Genomic DNA, 12,279 nt, shown 5'->3' on the forward strand with positions numbered 1-12,279 from the left:
ATACCGATAGCCTGCAACAGCGGGGGTGCATTGGGACAGTGATCCCCGCTGTTAACCCTTTACATGCTGCAATCTATGTAGATCGCTGCGTTTAAAGGGTTCACAGAGGGAGTGCGCTGCCTCTGGACATTACTGGACCCACGCAATGTAATTGCGAGGACCGTCGGGTTGTCGTGGCAACAGGACGCCAGATACAGGCATCCTGCTTTGCCATTGCCTTTGTTCGCTAAAAGCAGCGAAAAGCCATAGCAGTCCTGCAATGCCCTATCATAGCTGTTATGAATGAGGTCCCCTTCAGGGACATAAACAGTGTAAAAAACAAAAGACATGGTGTAAAAAAATACAGAAAGAGAGAAAGAAAGAAAACCCTTTCTTGCTCATTTTCCCCTATTTCTTGTTTGAGCACCAATTTGAGCACACTAATTATCCTGCACAGCAAAAAATGGTAAAAACAATGGAGGCAAAATGCTTATTTTATTTATTTTGGTCGCCTGCAGACGGCCGGATCAGATCCGGCAGCGAGAATTCTCGCCGCGGGACCCGACCCGAGCGCCTGCAGAGAGCAGCGCATACTCACCCATGCCCCGCAGCTCCGGATCTTTCATGTACCGGCAGCTGGCGCATGCGCAGACCGGAGCCAGCAGCGGGTGAGTGACGTTTCTGTGCGGGGCTCGCAGAAATAGAACATGCCGCGGTTTGTTTGCCACGCGAGATTTCACAAAGCCTAACTGCGGCCGTCTGCATAGGATTGCGTTTGTTAATGCAATCCTATGCAGGCTTCCAGCGGCAGAAATCCCGCCGCAGAATTTCCGCCTGTCTGCAGGCGGCCTTTACCTCCAAAAAAGCAAAATAAAAGCAATCAAAAAAGCCATATGTACCCCAAAATGGTATATAAAGCACTACAGCTTGTGACGCAAAAAACAAGCCCTCACAGAGCTCCGTCCATGGAAAAATAAAAAAGTTATGCGACTTTGAATGCAATTATGCAAAAATAATCATCAATTCCAAAAAAGGGTTTTATTATGCAAAAGTGGAAAACATTAAAAAATTATGTTTTCGGTATTGTTGTAATCGTACTGTTTCGCAAAAAATATATATTGTGTCATTTATGCTGTTTGATGAGAATTAAAAAAGAATGGCAGAATTGATGTTTTCTCTCCCTGCTCTCAAAAAACATTATAAAAGTTTTACAATATATTATATGCACCCAAAAATGATACCAATAAAAACTACAGTTCGCCATGCAAAAAACAAGCCCTTATTTGGCCGTGTCGATGGAAAAATAAAAAAAAGTTATGTCTCTTGAAAAGCGGAAACGAAAATCCCCAGAAAATCGTTGCGTCTCTAAACCCCAAATAGGTCATGTCCTTAAGGGGTTAATATATCCCACCCCTTGACAGGTGAGATTATAACAAGAAAATGTTTTTCACTTCACACTTCACGTGTGACAGGTTTTAATTTTAACCCCTTAACGACCAGCCCATAGTGTTTTTACGTCCTGCCCAAGTGGGCTTTATTCTCTGAGGACATAAAAACATGTGTCCTGCAGAGAATAAAGCCCCTCAGGCTCTGGACGTCACAGCTCCATGCTGTCGGTGTCCGCAGGTCGCCGACAGCATGGAGCTGTCATCCTGGGCTGCAGGGACCCCCCCCCCCGGCAATGCGATCGGCATTAAAGTTAAAAAAACGTTTTTAAAAAGTTAAAGATTCAGCTGCCCTGATGGATCGGATCTATCAGGGCAGCTGAAATTACTCACCCGAGTCCGCTGCACTGCTCCCCGCTCTCCTGGTCCTCCGGGCCCTGAAGCCGGCCTTCTGCGCATGCGCGCCAGGCGGCATTACGTCAGCAGCATCCCCCGGCGGCCCGGGAAATTTAAAATCTCCTGGCTCCTGGCTCCTATAGGTCGCCGGGAGGCAGGAGATGTCAGCGGGGACCGCGGTGAGTGGTCCCCGGTACCCGCGATCGCCGTTATCCAATGGATAACGGTGATCGCGGAAAAGTGAAGTAAGATGTAAAAAAAAGAAAAGCTTCACCTCCCCTCATGGATCGGATCCATGAGGGAAGGTGAAAATACTCACCCTGCTTTCTCCATGTCCTCCGGTCAGTCTCGGGACCCTCCGCTGGCTTCTGCGCATGCGCCGATGTGGCGCACATGCGCAGAAGGCCGGTGAGTCCGTCAAATTGAAAATCTCCCTGCACCCGCTGTCACAGATAGCCGAGTGCAGGGAGATATGACTGGGGACCGCTGTATGCGGTTTCTAGTCATATGATCACCGTTATAAATCGTATAACGGTGATCATATAACGTTAAAAAGTTTTTAAAAAAAAGTTAAAAGTTTATAAAGTTAAAGTTTCATCTCCGCTTACGGATCGTATCTGTAAGGGGGGATGAAATTACGTACCCAAGATCCCCGGATTTGTTCCCTGGTGGGATGTTGATCCGCGGACCTTACCCCAGCTTCGGCGCATGCGCCCGTCAGCATGATGGCGGATGCATGCGCAAAAGTGAAAGATTGCCCAAGAAATTTAAAATCTCCCTGCTCCTGGCTACCAAACATAGCCAAGAGCCTGGAGATGTCACGGAAGCTGCGGTATGCGGTTACTGATCACGTGATCGCCGTTATCCAATGCATAATGGCGATCACGTAAAAGTTCTTAAAAAAGTGGAAGTTTCATCTTCCCTCACCAATGCGATCGGTGAGAGGAGATGAAACATCTTCTCGGAGGCTTCCGCATTTGAATCCAGATGCGATTATCCTCCATGGATCCTGCCGGCTACTGGGTATGCACCCGCCGGCAAAATGCCGGACACATTCACAGGAGCCGGGGAGTCCAGGAAATTTTAAATCTCCTTGCGTTGGTCGCTGAGTGCTTGCAGCAGTGATCGGAGGCCTCGTTGAGCGGTCCCCGGTCACGTGATAAATTAGCGATATAACATTAGGCCGGTCACGCATGACTGGAGAGGAATTCTGGGTTCTGCATGCGCTTGATCAGCGGTAATCCACGGATCAATCACATGCATTGGATTACACAATTCCCCCCAATTAGCGGGTCGGAATTACGTAATCCACTCGCAGAAACAGAACACTGCATGCTATATTTTACCGCGGATATCCGTGACCTAGAGCCCATTGTGCTCTATGACCGCGGATATACTCGCAGCCCATGTGCAAATACATTGTGTACGGGCTGCGGGTACCCGGGTCATCTCTAAGCAACAGCACGGGAAATATAAACAAAAACCGGTGTACTGCGCATGACCGCCTGTGTGAGTAGGCAGTTATGCGCAGTACATTACGCAGCCATACGCAGGGTCACGTCCGGGCTCACAGCTGGGATCCGCTGCGGGCCTCCGCAAGCGGATTCTGCATACGGCCGTGAGAGCCCGGCGTTATTCAGATCGCTACCTGTAATCCGTAATTTACAAGAAGCCCCGGGAACGCTCGACTACCTGCAGTTCCAGGAGCAGCTTGTTGAGCGCCTTCTGTGTGAGACCGCCGCACCGCAGCAAGCTTACGAAGCTTCACAGAGCGCCACTTTTTACACCCCCATCCCTGCCGCTGAGGTCACAAAATACCCCCAAGCGAGAGAGAAGGGGGGATACCCGGTTTTCTTGCCCCATGTGCCCATCCCAACCAGCCACCGTAATTACCCCTGTCTTCGGACATAAAACGCAGTTTATATTATTACTTTTATCTAATATTTAGGGAATGCCAAAAAAATGGGGATGGCGGGGGGGAATTTTTTTTAGGAAGTCAATTTTTTTTCCGTATAAGTGGGCAATGGAGCCTTGAATTTATTCAGTTGTACCCTGAAATCCAGCGGGCATTCCCTCCATTATGGGCCTAGCCATGTGTCCTGTAAGTAGATTAGGGCCACAATGGGTATGTTTCTGAACACGGGACAAATGGGGGTATCCATTTTGGGGTGACCGTCTTCATTCCTATGTACACTGTACAAAAAAAAACAATTTTTAAATTGACAAAATTGCCAAAAAAATGAAAATCGTAATTTTTTCCTTCTGCTTTGCTTAAATTCATTCAAATACCGTGGGGTCAAAATACGCAGTACACCCCTAGATAAATTCGTTAAGGGGTCTAGTTTTCAAAATGGGGTCATTTGTGGGGGTTCTCTAATGTTTTGGCCGCTCAATGTCTCTACAAGTGGGCAATGGGGCCTGGAATTTATTCAGTTGTACCCTGAAATCCAACAGGTGCTCCTTCCATTATAGGCCTAGCTATGTTTCCTTTAAGTAGATTAGGGCTACAATGGGTATATTTCTGAACACGGGACAAACAGGGGTATCCATTTTTGGGGTGAACGTCTTCATTCCTATGTACACTGTACAAAAAAAACCTGTTTTTAAATTGACACAATTGCCAAAAAAATGAAAATCATAATTTTTTCCTTCTGCTTGGCTTAGATTCATTCAAAAATTGTGAAGTCAAAAAAATCATCGTACCCCTAGATAAATTCGTTAAGGGGTCTTCTTTTCAAAATGGGGTCACTTGTGCGGGTTCTCCATCGTTTTGGTCACGGGCTCTACAAGTGTGCAATGGGGACTAAATCTCCTTCAAGCAAAATTTCTGTTCCGAAAGCCACCGGTTGCTCCTTTCATTTTGGGCCCCATTGTGCATACAGACGTAATACTAGGGCCACAATGGGTATGTTTCTGAGCACGGGACAAACAGGGGTATCCATTCTGGGGTGCAAATCCTCATTTTCATGTGTACTATAGAAAAACGTCCTGTCTAAGGATGAGCGAGTATACTCGCTAAGGCACTACTCGTCCGAGTAATGTGCCTTAGACGAGTATCTCCCTGCTCGTCCTTAAAGATTCGGGGGCCGCCACGGAGCGGGGAGCTGCGGGGGAGAGCGGGGAGGAACGAAGGGGAGATCTCTCTCTCCCGCCTGCTCTCCCCTGCTCCCCGCCGCGACTCACCTGTCAGCCGCAGCGGTCCCCGAATCTTTATGGACGAGCAGGGAGATACTCGTCTAAGGCACATTACTCGGACGAGTAGTGCCTTAGCGAGTATACTCGCTCATCCTTAGACCTGTCTTTAAAATAACATATTTGCAAAAATATGAAATTTTTGTTTTTCCCTTCTAAATTGCATTGACTCGTGAGAAAAAACTGTGGGGTTAAGATACTCATGACACCACTCAGTGAATACGTTAAGGGGTGTAGTTTTTAAAATGGGGTCACTTGTGGGGGTATCTATCATTTTGACTCCTATGAGCCTTTCCAATCTTGGCTTTGTGTAGGAAAACAAAGTGTTCCTCAAAATGCTGAAAAGTAATGTTAAATTTATACGTCTCCTAAATGGTTAAAAAAACCAAAAGTTTTTCCAATGTGCGCTCAAAATAAAGTAAACGGGTGGAAATATATATCTCAGCAAAAATTTCTGGATAATGTTTGCAGATTATTTGAGATATTGCAGTTGGAAATGTGAAAAAATGATGATTTTTTCAAAATTTTCCCAATTTTGGCACTTTTAATAAATAAACACAAATTCTATCGGTCTTTTTTTTCCGCCTAAATGAAGTACAACATGTGGCGAAAAAACAATGTCAGAATCGCTTGGATATGCAAAACCTTTCTGGTGTTTTTCCATGTTAAAGTGACACATGTCAGATTTGCAAAATTTGGCCTGGTCATTAAGGCGCAAACAGGCTTCGTCACTAAGGGGTTAAGTAAAGAGAAAAAGAGGATGACTCCTGCGCTCAGGGTGACCCGTATAGTGCCAAATGTGACTGCCTAGGGATGGACATGTGTAGGTGTGTGGACTGGTGAGGTCCGTAGGATGTACTAGGAAGTAACAGAGCCCTCTGTGGTGAAATAGATAGATTTATTAAACAGAGCTCCAGTGGACTTTTCATTTTAATTAATTTTATAGCTAATCAGTGAGGCTACCTATACACAGGGGCGAACGCGATATCCACGGCAAAAATGCCTCAAATCACTTCAGTAAAGTAGCGATCCTCCGGCGCAGCTTTCAGCCGTGTCGGAGGATCGACAAGTGCACTGTGGTTTACTGTCCAACTGGAAACAATGGCAATGCGTTCCAAGGAACGTGAAAAGATAGAACATGCAGCGCGTTTTACATTGCTTATGCGTATGACTCCAAAGAATAGGGATCATATTCATGCGGGATTTGTGTGCAACGCACAAATCTCATGTGAGTTTCTTGGTCGCGTGAAACTGACCTAAATGTATTGGGGTTTCTTTCTTTAATTTTTTTCTAGGTGTTTTATAACAATACAAAAGAGTAATAAAATCTATTAATAAGGAATATGAGCAGTTTTGTTTCATAAGCGAGGAAATGTTAGAATATGCATTGCACACCGCTCTCCTTGTACGCTTAAAGGTGCGTTAAGACGCAACAATTATCGTTCAAACAATTGTTAAGCCTAAGGCCTCCTTCACACGGGTGACACCGCATCGCTGCGAGAATATCGCAGCGATATCGCATCGCTGCACTGTATGATATGGCTGCGATTTTCTCGCAGCAATACCGCGATTTTGTAGCGCTACAAAGTCGCAAGTGACGCTACAAAATCACTCGACTTTGTAGCATCTGCTACTGTCAAAGTCGCACCGCATCGCATGCAAACCGCGTTTTCGTGCGATGCGATGCAACAGAGAGGAAGGCTCCATAGAGAAACATGGGCTACAAAACCTAGCGTGTCGCGGGCATATCGCCGGACCGGTGAGGTTTGTGTGTCGTTTTGTAGCATGCTACAAAACATCTCATGTGTGAAGGAACCCATAGGAAAGCATGGGCTTCTCATACATGCGATTTGTAGCATCGTAGCAGTGCTACAAAATCGTGCGACTTTGTCGCCCATGTGAAGGAGGCCTAATGAAAGTGAACAAATCACTCAGTTTAAATGTGAGCCAACGACTAACCTATCGTTCATTGTTCAGTTTCAGCCAGCACAATAATCATCTTTGGCTCGCTCACTTCTCGGTGGATTTAAACACTCCCCAGTCAGTGTTTTATATAGGAATGGCGGTCAGGGTGCCATCACACTTGTGATCGCGATATCGCTGCGCTTTCTTAACGTGCATGTCAACGGGACTTTCTAATGTTAAGGCCTTGCACAAAAATCACAAAGCATAAACTTGCGATTTTTGTGCGATGCATTTTTAACATTACAAAGTCCCATTGACATTCGCGTTAAAAAAATGCAGCAATATCGCGTTTGCAAGTGGGAAGGCACCCTCAGAAAGTGTATCGTTTCTCCTTAAGGTTATAAGTTATAACCTAGAAGGTCAGTGAGGAGACCAGCATTCCTGCAAGGCATTGTCTGACTCTTTATGTAAGTCTTTATAACAATGACTTGCATGAATGTTGTCTTCCAATAGGTGGTGCTGCAGAGGTATTGTTCCATGTTCCCTTTTTGCATATTTCCAAAAGAGTATCGATCGTCTTATAAGTCTTCACACACACCTAGGTCAGTGGGTAGGTCACGCGTACTAGAGGTGGCATGCAGAGCCCTTCATAGTTGTGCCGCTGGCAGCGCTGATCACGGCGCATGTTCTGATGTAAACGTGAGCATTCGGGATCCTCCTCCCCTAAGTCCTGCCCTTCATTCCGCAGGAGAGGACAAGGGAAAAAATGTTCCGGGCACTTGCACTGCTGTCAGTGTGTACCCGGGATCAGCGCCAAGAAGAGGAGGAGCTGCGCTGACTGCAAGGAGGAGGTAAGTATATGCGTTGGGGGGACTATAACTACTGGGACCGATATAGGGGTTCGCTATTACTACTGAGGCTACTGTAGAGGTAACTATTACTACTTAGGCAACTGTGCACGATACTATTACTACTGGGGCCACTGTGGGGGTTAATATTGCTTCTGAGGCCACTGTGGTGGACTCTATTACACATGGGTCTACTGTGGGAATCACTATTGCTACTCAGGTCACTGTGGGGGTCACTATTACTAGTGGGGCCACTGTGGGAGTCACTATTGCTTTTGAGGCCACTGTGGGGGGGTCATTATTACTACTGGGTATACTGTGGGGATCACTATTGCTATTAGGGCCACTGTGGGAGACATTATTACTATTAGGGCCAATATCAGAGACATTACTACCGGGGCCGATATAGGGGACACTATTACTACTGATGACACTAAGGTGGACACTATTTCTACTAAGGCCACCGTGAGACTCACTATTTTTACTAAGGCCACTGTGGAGGTCACTATTACTACTATGGTCAATATAGGGGGCACTATTACTACTATGGTCAATATAGGGGGTCACTATTACTACTGAGGCTACTGTGGGTGTCACTATTTCTACTGAGGCAACTGTGGGGGACACTATTACCAGTGGGGCCACTGTGGGGGTCCCTAATACTACTGGGGCCACCGTGGGAGCCACTATTGCTACTGAGGCCACTGTGGGGGTCATTATTACTACTGGGATCGGTATAGGGGGTCATTATTACTACTGAGGCTACTGTGGAGGTAACTATTACTACTGAGGCAAGTGTGGGGGATGCTATTACCACTGGGGCCATTGTGGGGGTCCCTAATACTACTGGGGCCACCGTGGGAGCCACTATTGCTACTGAGGCCACTGTGAGGCTCACTATTACTACTGGGATCGGTATAGGGGGTCACTATTACTACTGAGGCAAGTGTGGGGGTCACTATTACCACTGGTTCTACTGTGGGGGTCACTATTACTACTTGGGCCACTGTGGGGGTCACTTGCTACTAGGGCCACTGTGGGGGACACTACTACTACTATGGCCACTGTGGGAGTCACTACTGCTTTTGAGGCCACTGTGGGGCACATTATTACTACTTAGGCAACTGTGGGGGTACTATTACTATTGGCACCACTATGGGTGTCACTGTTACTACTGAGGCTACTGTGGGGACAGTATTGCATTTGAGGCCACTGTGGGGGATACTATTACTATTGGGGCCACTATGGGTGTCACTATTGCTACTGAGGATACTGTGGGGGTCACGATTACTACTGTGACAACTGTGGGGATAATATTACTACTGGGGCAACTGTGGGGGTCACTATTACTACTGAGGCCACTGTGGGGGGACACTATAACTGCTACGGCTACTGTGTTGGTCGCTATTACTACTGGGGCCGATATAGGGGACACCATTACTACTGGGGCCATTGTGGGAGTCGCTATTACTACTGGGTCTACTGTGGGGTCACTATTATTACTGGGGCCAGTGGGGGACACTTTATCCACTGGGGCCACTGTGGGAGTTACTATTGATTTTGACGTCACTATTACTACTGAGTCTGCTGTGGGGGTCACTATTACTACTGGGGCCAGTGGGGGACACTTTATCTACTGGGGACACTTTGGGAGTCACTATTGATTTTGAGGCCACTGTGGGGGTCGCTATTACTACTGGGGCTACTGTGGGGGCCCTGTACGTTTTGTAACACTTGTGATGAGAATCATACATCGGATAAGCCCCACCCCCTGACCACACCCCTTTGTCCTGGTTTGACCCTTGGAAAAATCTGATCAACTTACACTAGCTCACTTTTATATACTGGAGGGACAGCTATATAATGAATGGGGGAAAAAATCACTGGAATGGCCCTTTAACCTCTTAACTCTAGAGTACGTAAGTTTATGTCCTAGCTGTCATATACTTAACGGAACAGGACATAAATTAAGTCCTGTGCATGGCGGTGGTTCAGAAGCTGAGCCAACGCTATCCCACAGTCGAAGAGAAGAAGCGGCGCTGACTATAAGGAGGAGGTAAGTATATGGGTTGGGTGAGTACTATTAATACTGGGGCTACAGTGGGAAATAATATTACTACTGAGGGAGTTAATTACTGGGGTTACTGGAAGGGGTAATATTATTACTTGGGTTGCTGAGGGGGTTACTATTACTCAATGTATGTTACGGTACTAGTGGGGTGCTTAGGTATGCAAGGCGCGGGGCTCCCTGATCTACACCCACGCCACTGTCCCTTCCTGGAGATATCCCTGATGGTGAACTCGTCCAGGCCGCCAACTCTAACCCTACGCTTATTAGGGGGGACAGACAGGGACCGCAGTACCTATGCAAGAGACTACTACCCACTAGCACCGACAGGAAAGGCAGATGGTAAGGTGTGGCTGATAACAGCGAGGCTTAGCAGACAAACTGACAGAAGCAAGATACAAACAGAGGTGGACTGGAAAACAGTGGCTGATAACAGTGAGGTCTAGCGGACAAGGTGACGGAAGCAGGATACCAAAACAAGGCAGACTAGCAAGCAGACTGAGGGAAGGACACAAAGTACCAGGGCCAGATTACCAGCAGATCAGAGTAGCTGAACTACACAGCAGACACTGAAAACTGAAAATAAAAGCAAGGTCTAGCAGACAGGCCTGGCAGATAACAGAAAGTAAAGCAGACAATAGCAAGGTCCAACAGACAAGAAAATTAGAACAGAACAATAATTGGCAACTTCCAGGCAGCATGAGCTGGATCTTATAGGAAGGCGGGAGGAGCCGATAGGTAAATAGACCTGTCAATCACCAGCACACTCCTCAGACACATAGCAGGATAATTAACCTGACTAGGAGGCACGGGAGATGTTAACCCTGGCTTGTCTGGACAGAACGAGGTGTGCTGGCAAAATAAACTGAGCTGACAGGCGTAACAATGATTTAACAGGAGTGCTTTTAGGCGTCATGCTATTTGTATCCGTACTGGAGGCATTGACCCGGATGGGACGGAGTGACGATCTGGAAGACTTCCATTATCAAGACACAGATTCTGATGTTCCAGAGCACAGGGAGAACAGAGTCAAGGTGAAATGGACGCATGAGGAGGATGAAACGCTGCGAGCCTTGGTGAAAAAGTATGGGCAGGGTGAATGGAAACACATAGCCAGCCTCATGCCTACACGGACAGAGCAACAATGTCAGCACAGATGGCACCGTGTTCTTCATCCTGACCGCGTCAAAGGACCCTGGACTAAGGAAGAAGATGAGAAGGTTATTGAGCTGGTGAAAAAGTATGGAACCAAGCACTGGACACTCATTGCAAAGCAGCTCAGGGGAAGGTTGGGTAAACAGTGCCGCGAGCGCTGGCATAACCACCTCAATCCTGAGGTGAAGAAGTCCTCATGGACTGAAGAGGAGGATCGCATTATTTGTCAAGCACACAAACTGCTAGGCAATCGCTGGGCAGAAATAGCAAAGCTGTTGCCTGGACGGACAGACAATGCAGTGAAAAACCACTGGAATTCAACTATCAAGCGAAAGGTAGAGACAGGAGGCTATCTGAATGGAATGAAGAGCAGCATCTCAGTGGGGAAGGAAGAAAAGGAAGACTTTGGTTATCCAGCTGCTTTAGAAGAGAAAGAACCGTCAAAGGTAGAGACTGTAGAAAATGGCCTCAACTCTGACATAGTGGAAGTGAAAATAGTTGAGGTAAAGTCTGAGGAACTGAGTGATGGTGAGGACGAAGAGAGCGCGGGGTCCAGCCCTTCATCTGCCGTTGCCTCTGTGAGTTCTGCCCCAGAGAAATGGATGGTGGAGTATGTAAACTATCTGGTGCCAAGCAATGACATGGAGTCGGATGCTGAAGGTTGGTGTGACATTACAAGTTTTGACTTGGCTGAAGAATCTGCAGTTACTGACGTTGGCAGTCCTAACTCTTCCACAAAGCCCCTGCCAACCAACATCACTGAATATCGTCTAGATGGACATACCTTGTCTGACCTGAGTAAGGGTAGCAAGGGGGAGTTAATTCCTATATCTCCGCGTACACAATCTGGATTTGGAACACCGCCATCTCTGCTAAAACAGCACAAGAAGAGGAAAATTACATTGTCGCCTGTCACAGAAAGCATGGCCAACAATAGTGCCTCCAGTACGGATACAAATAGCATGACGCCTAAAAGCACTCCTGTTAAATGACAGGCGTAACAATGTACTGTGGTGTTACTACTATTACTGGGGCCAGGGGTGTAACTATAGGGGGTGCAGGGGATGCGGTTGCACCCGGGCCCAGGAGCCTTAGGGGGCCCAAAGGGCCTCTCTTTTCCATATAGGGAGCCCAGTACTATTATTAAACCATTATAGTTGGGACCCTGTTACAGGTTTTGCATTGGGGCCCGGAAGCTTCAAGTTACGCCTCTGACTGGGGCTACTGCGAGGGGTTCATATTACTACTGATGCTAGCATGGGGTTAATACTACTTAGGGGGTTATTTTTATAACTGTGGCTACTTTCGGGTTAATATTGCTACTGAGGAGGTTATTACTGGGGCTAATGTG

General features: G+C 47.0%; 1 protein-coding gene across 1 annotated transcript; it reads left to right on the forward strand.

The window, feature by feature from the left end:
* Positions 1-10,721: 10,721 nt before the first annotated feature.
* LOC136624885 (myb-related protein B-like) lies at positions 10,722-11,920 on the forward strand. The gene has a single exon (XM_066598814.1). The coding sequence runs from the start codon at positions 10,724-10,726 to the stop codon at positions 11,918-11,920; it is 1,197 nt and encodes a 398-aa protein (XP_066454911.1). The 5' UTR covers positions 10,722-10,723.
* Positions 11,921-12,279: the final 359 nt, after the last annotated feature.

The sequence above is a fragment of the Eleutherodactylus coqui genome, chromosome 4, assembly GCF_035609145.1.
Source record: "Eleutherodactylus coqui strain aEleCoq1 chromosome 4, aEleCoq1.hap1, whole genome shotgun sequence".
Taxonomy (NCBI): Eukaryota; Metazoa; Chordata; class Amphibia; order Anura; family Eleutherodactylidae; genus Eleutherodactylus; species Eleutherodactylus coqui.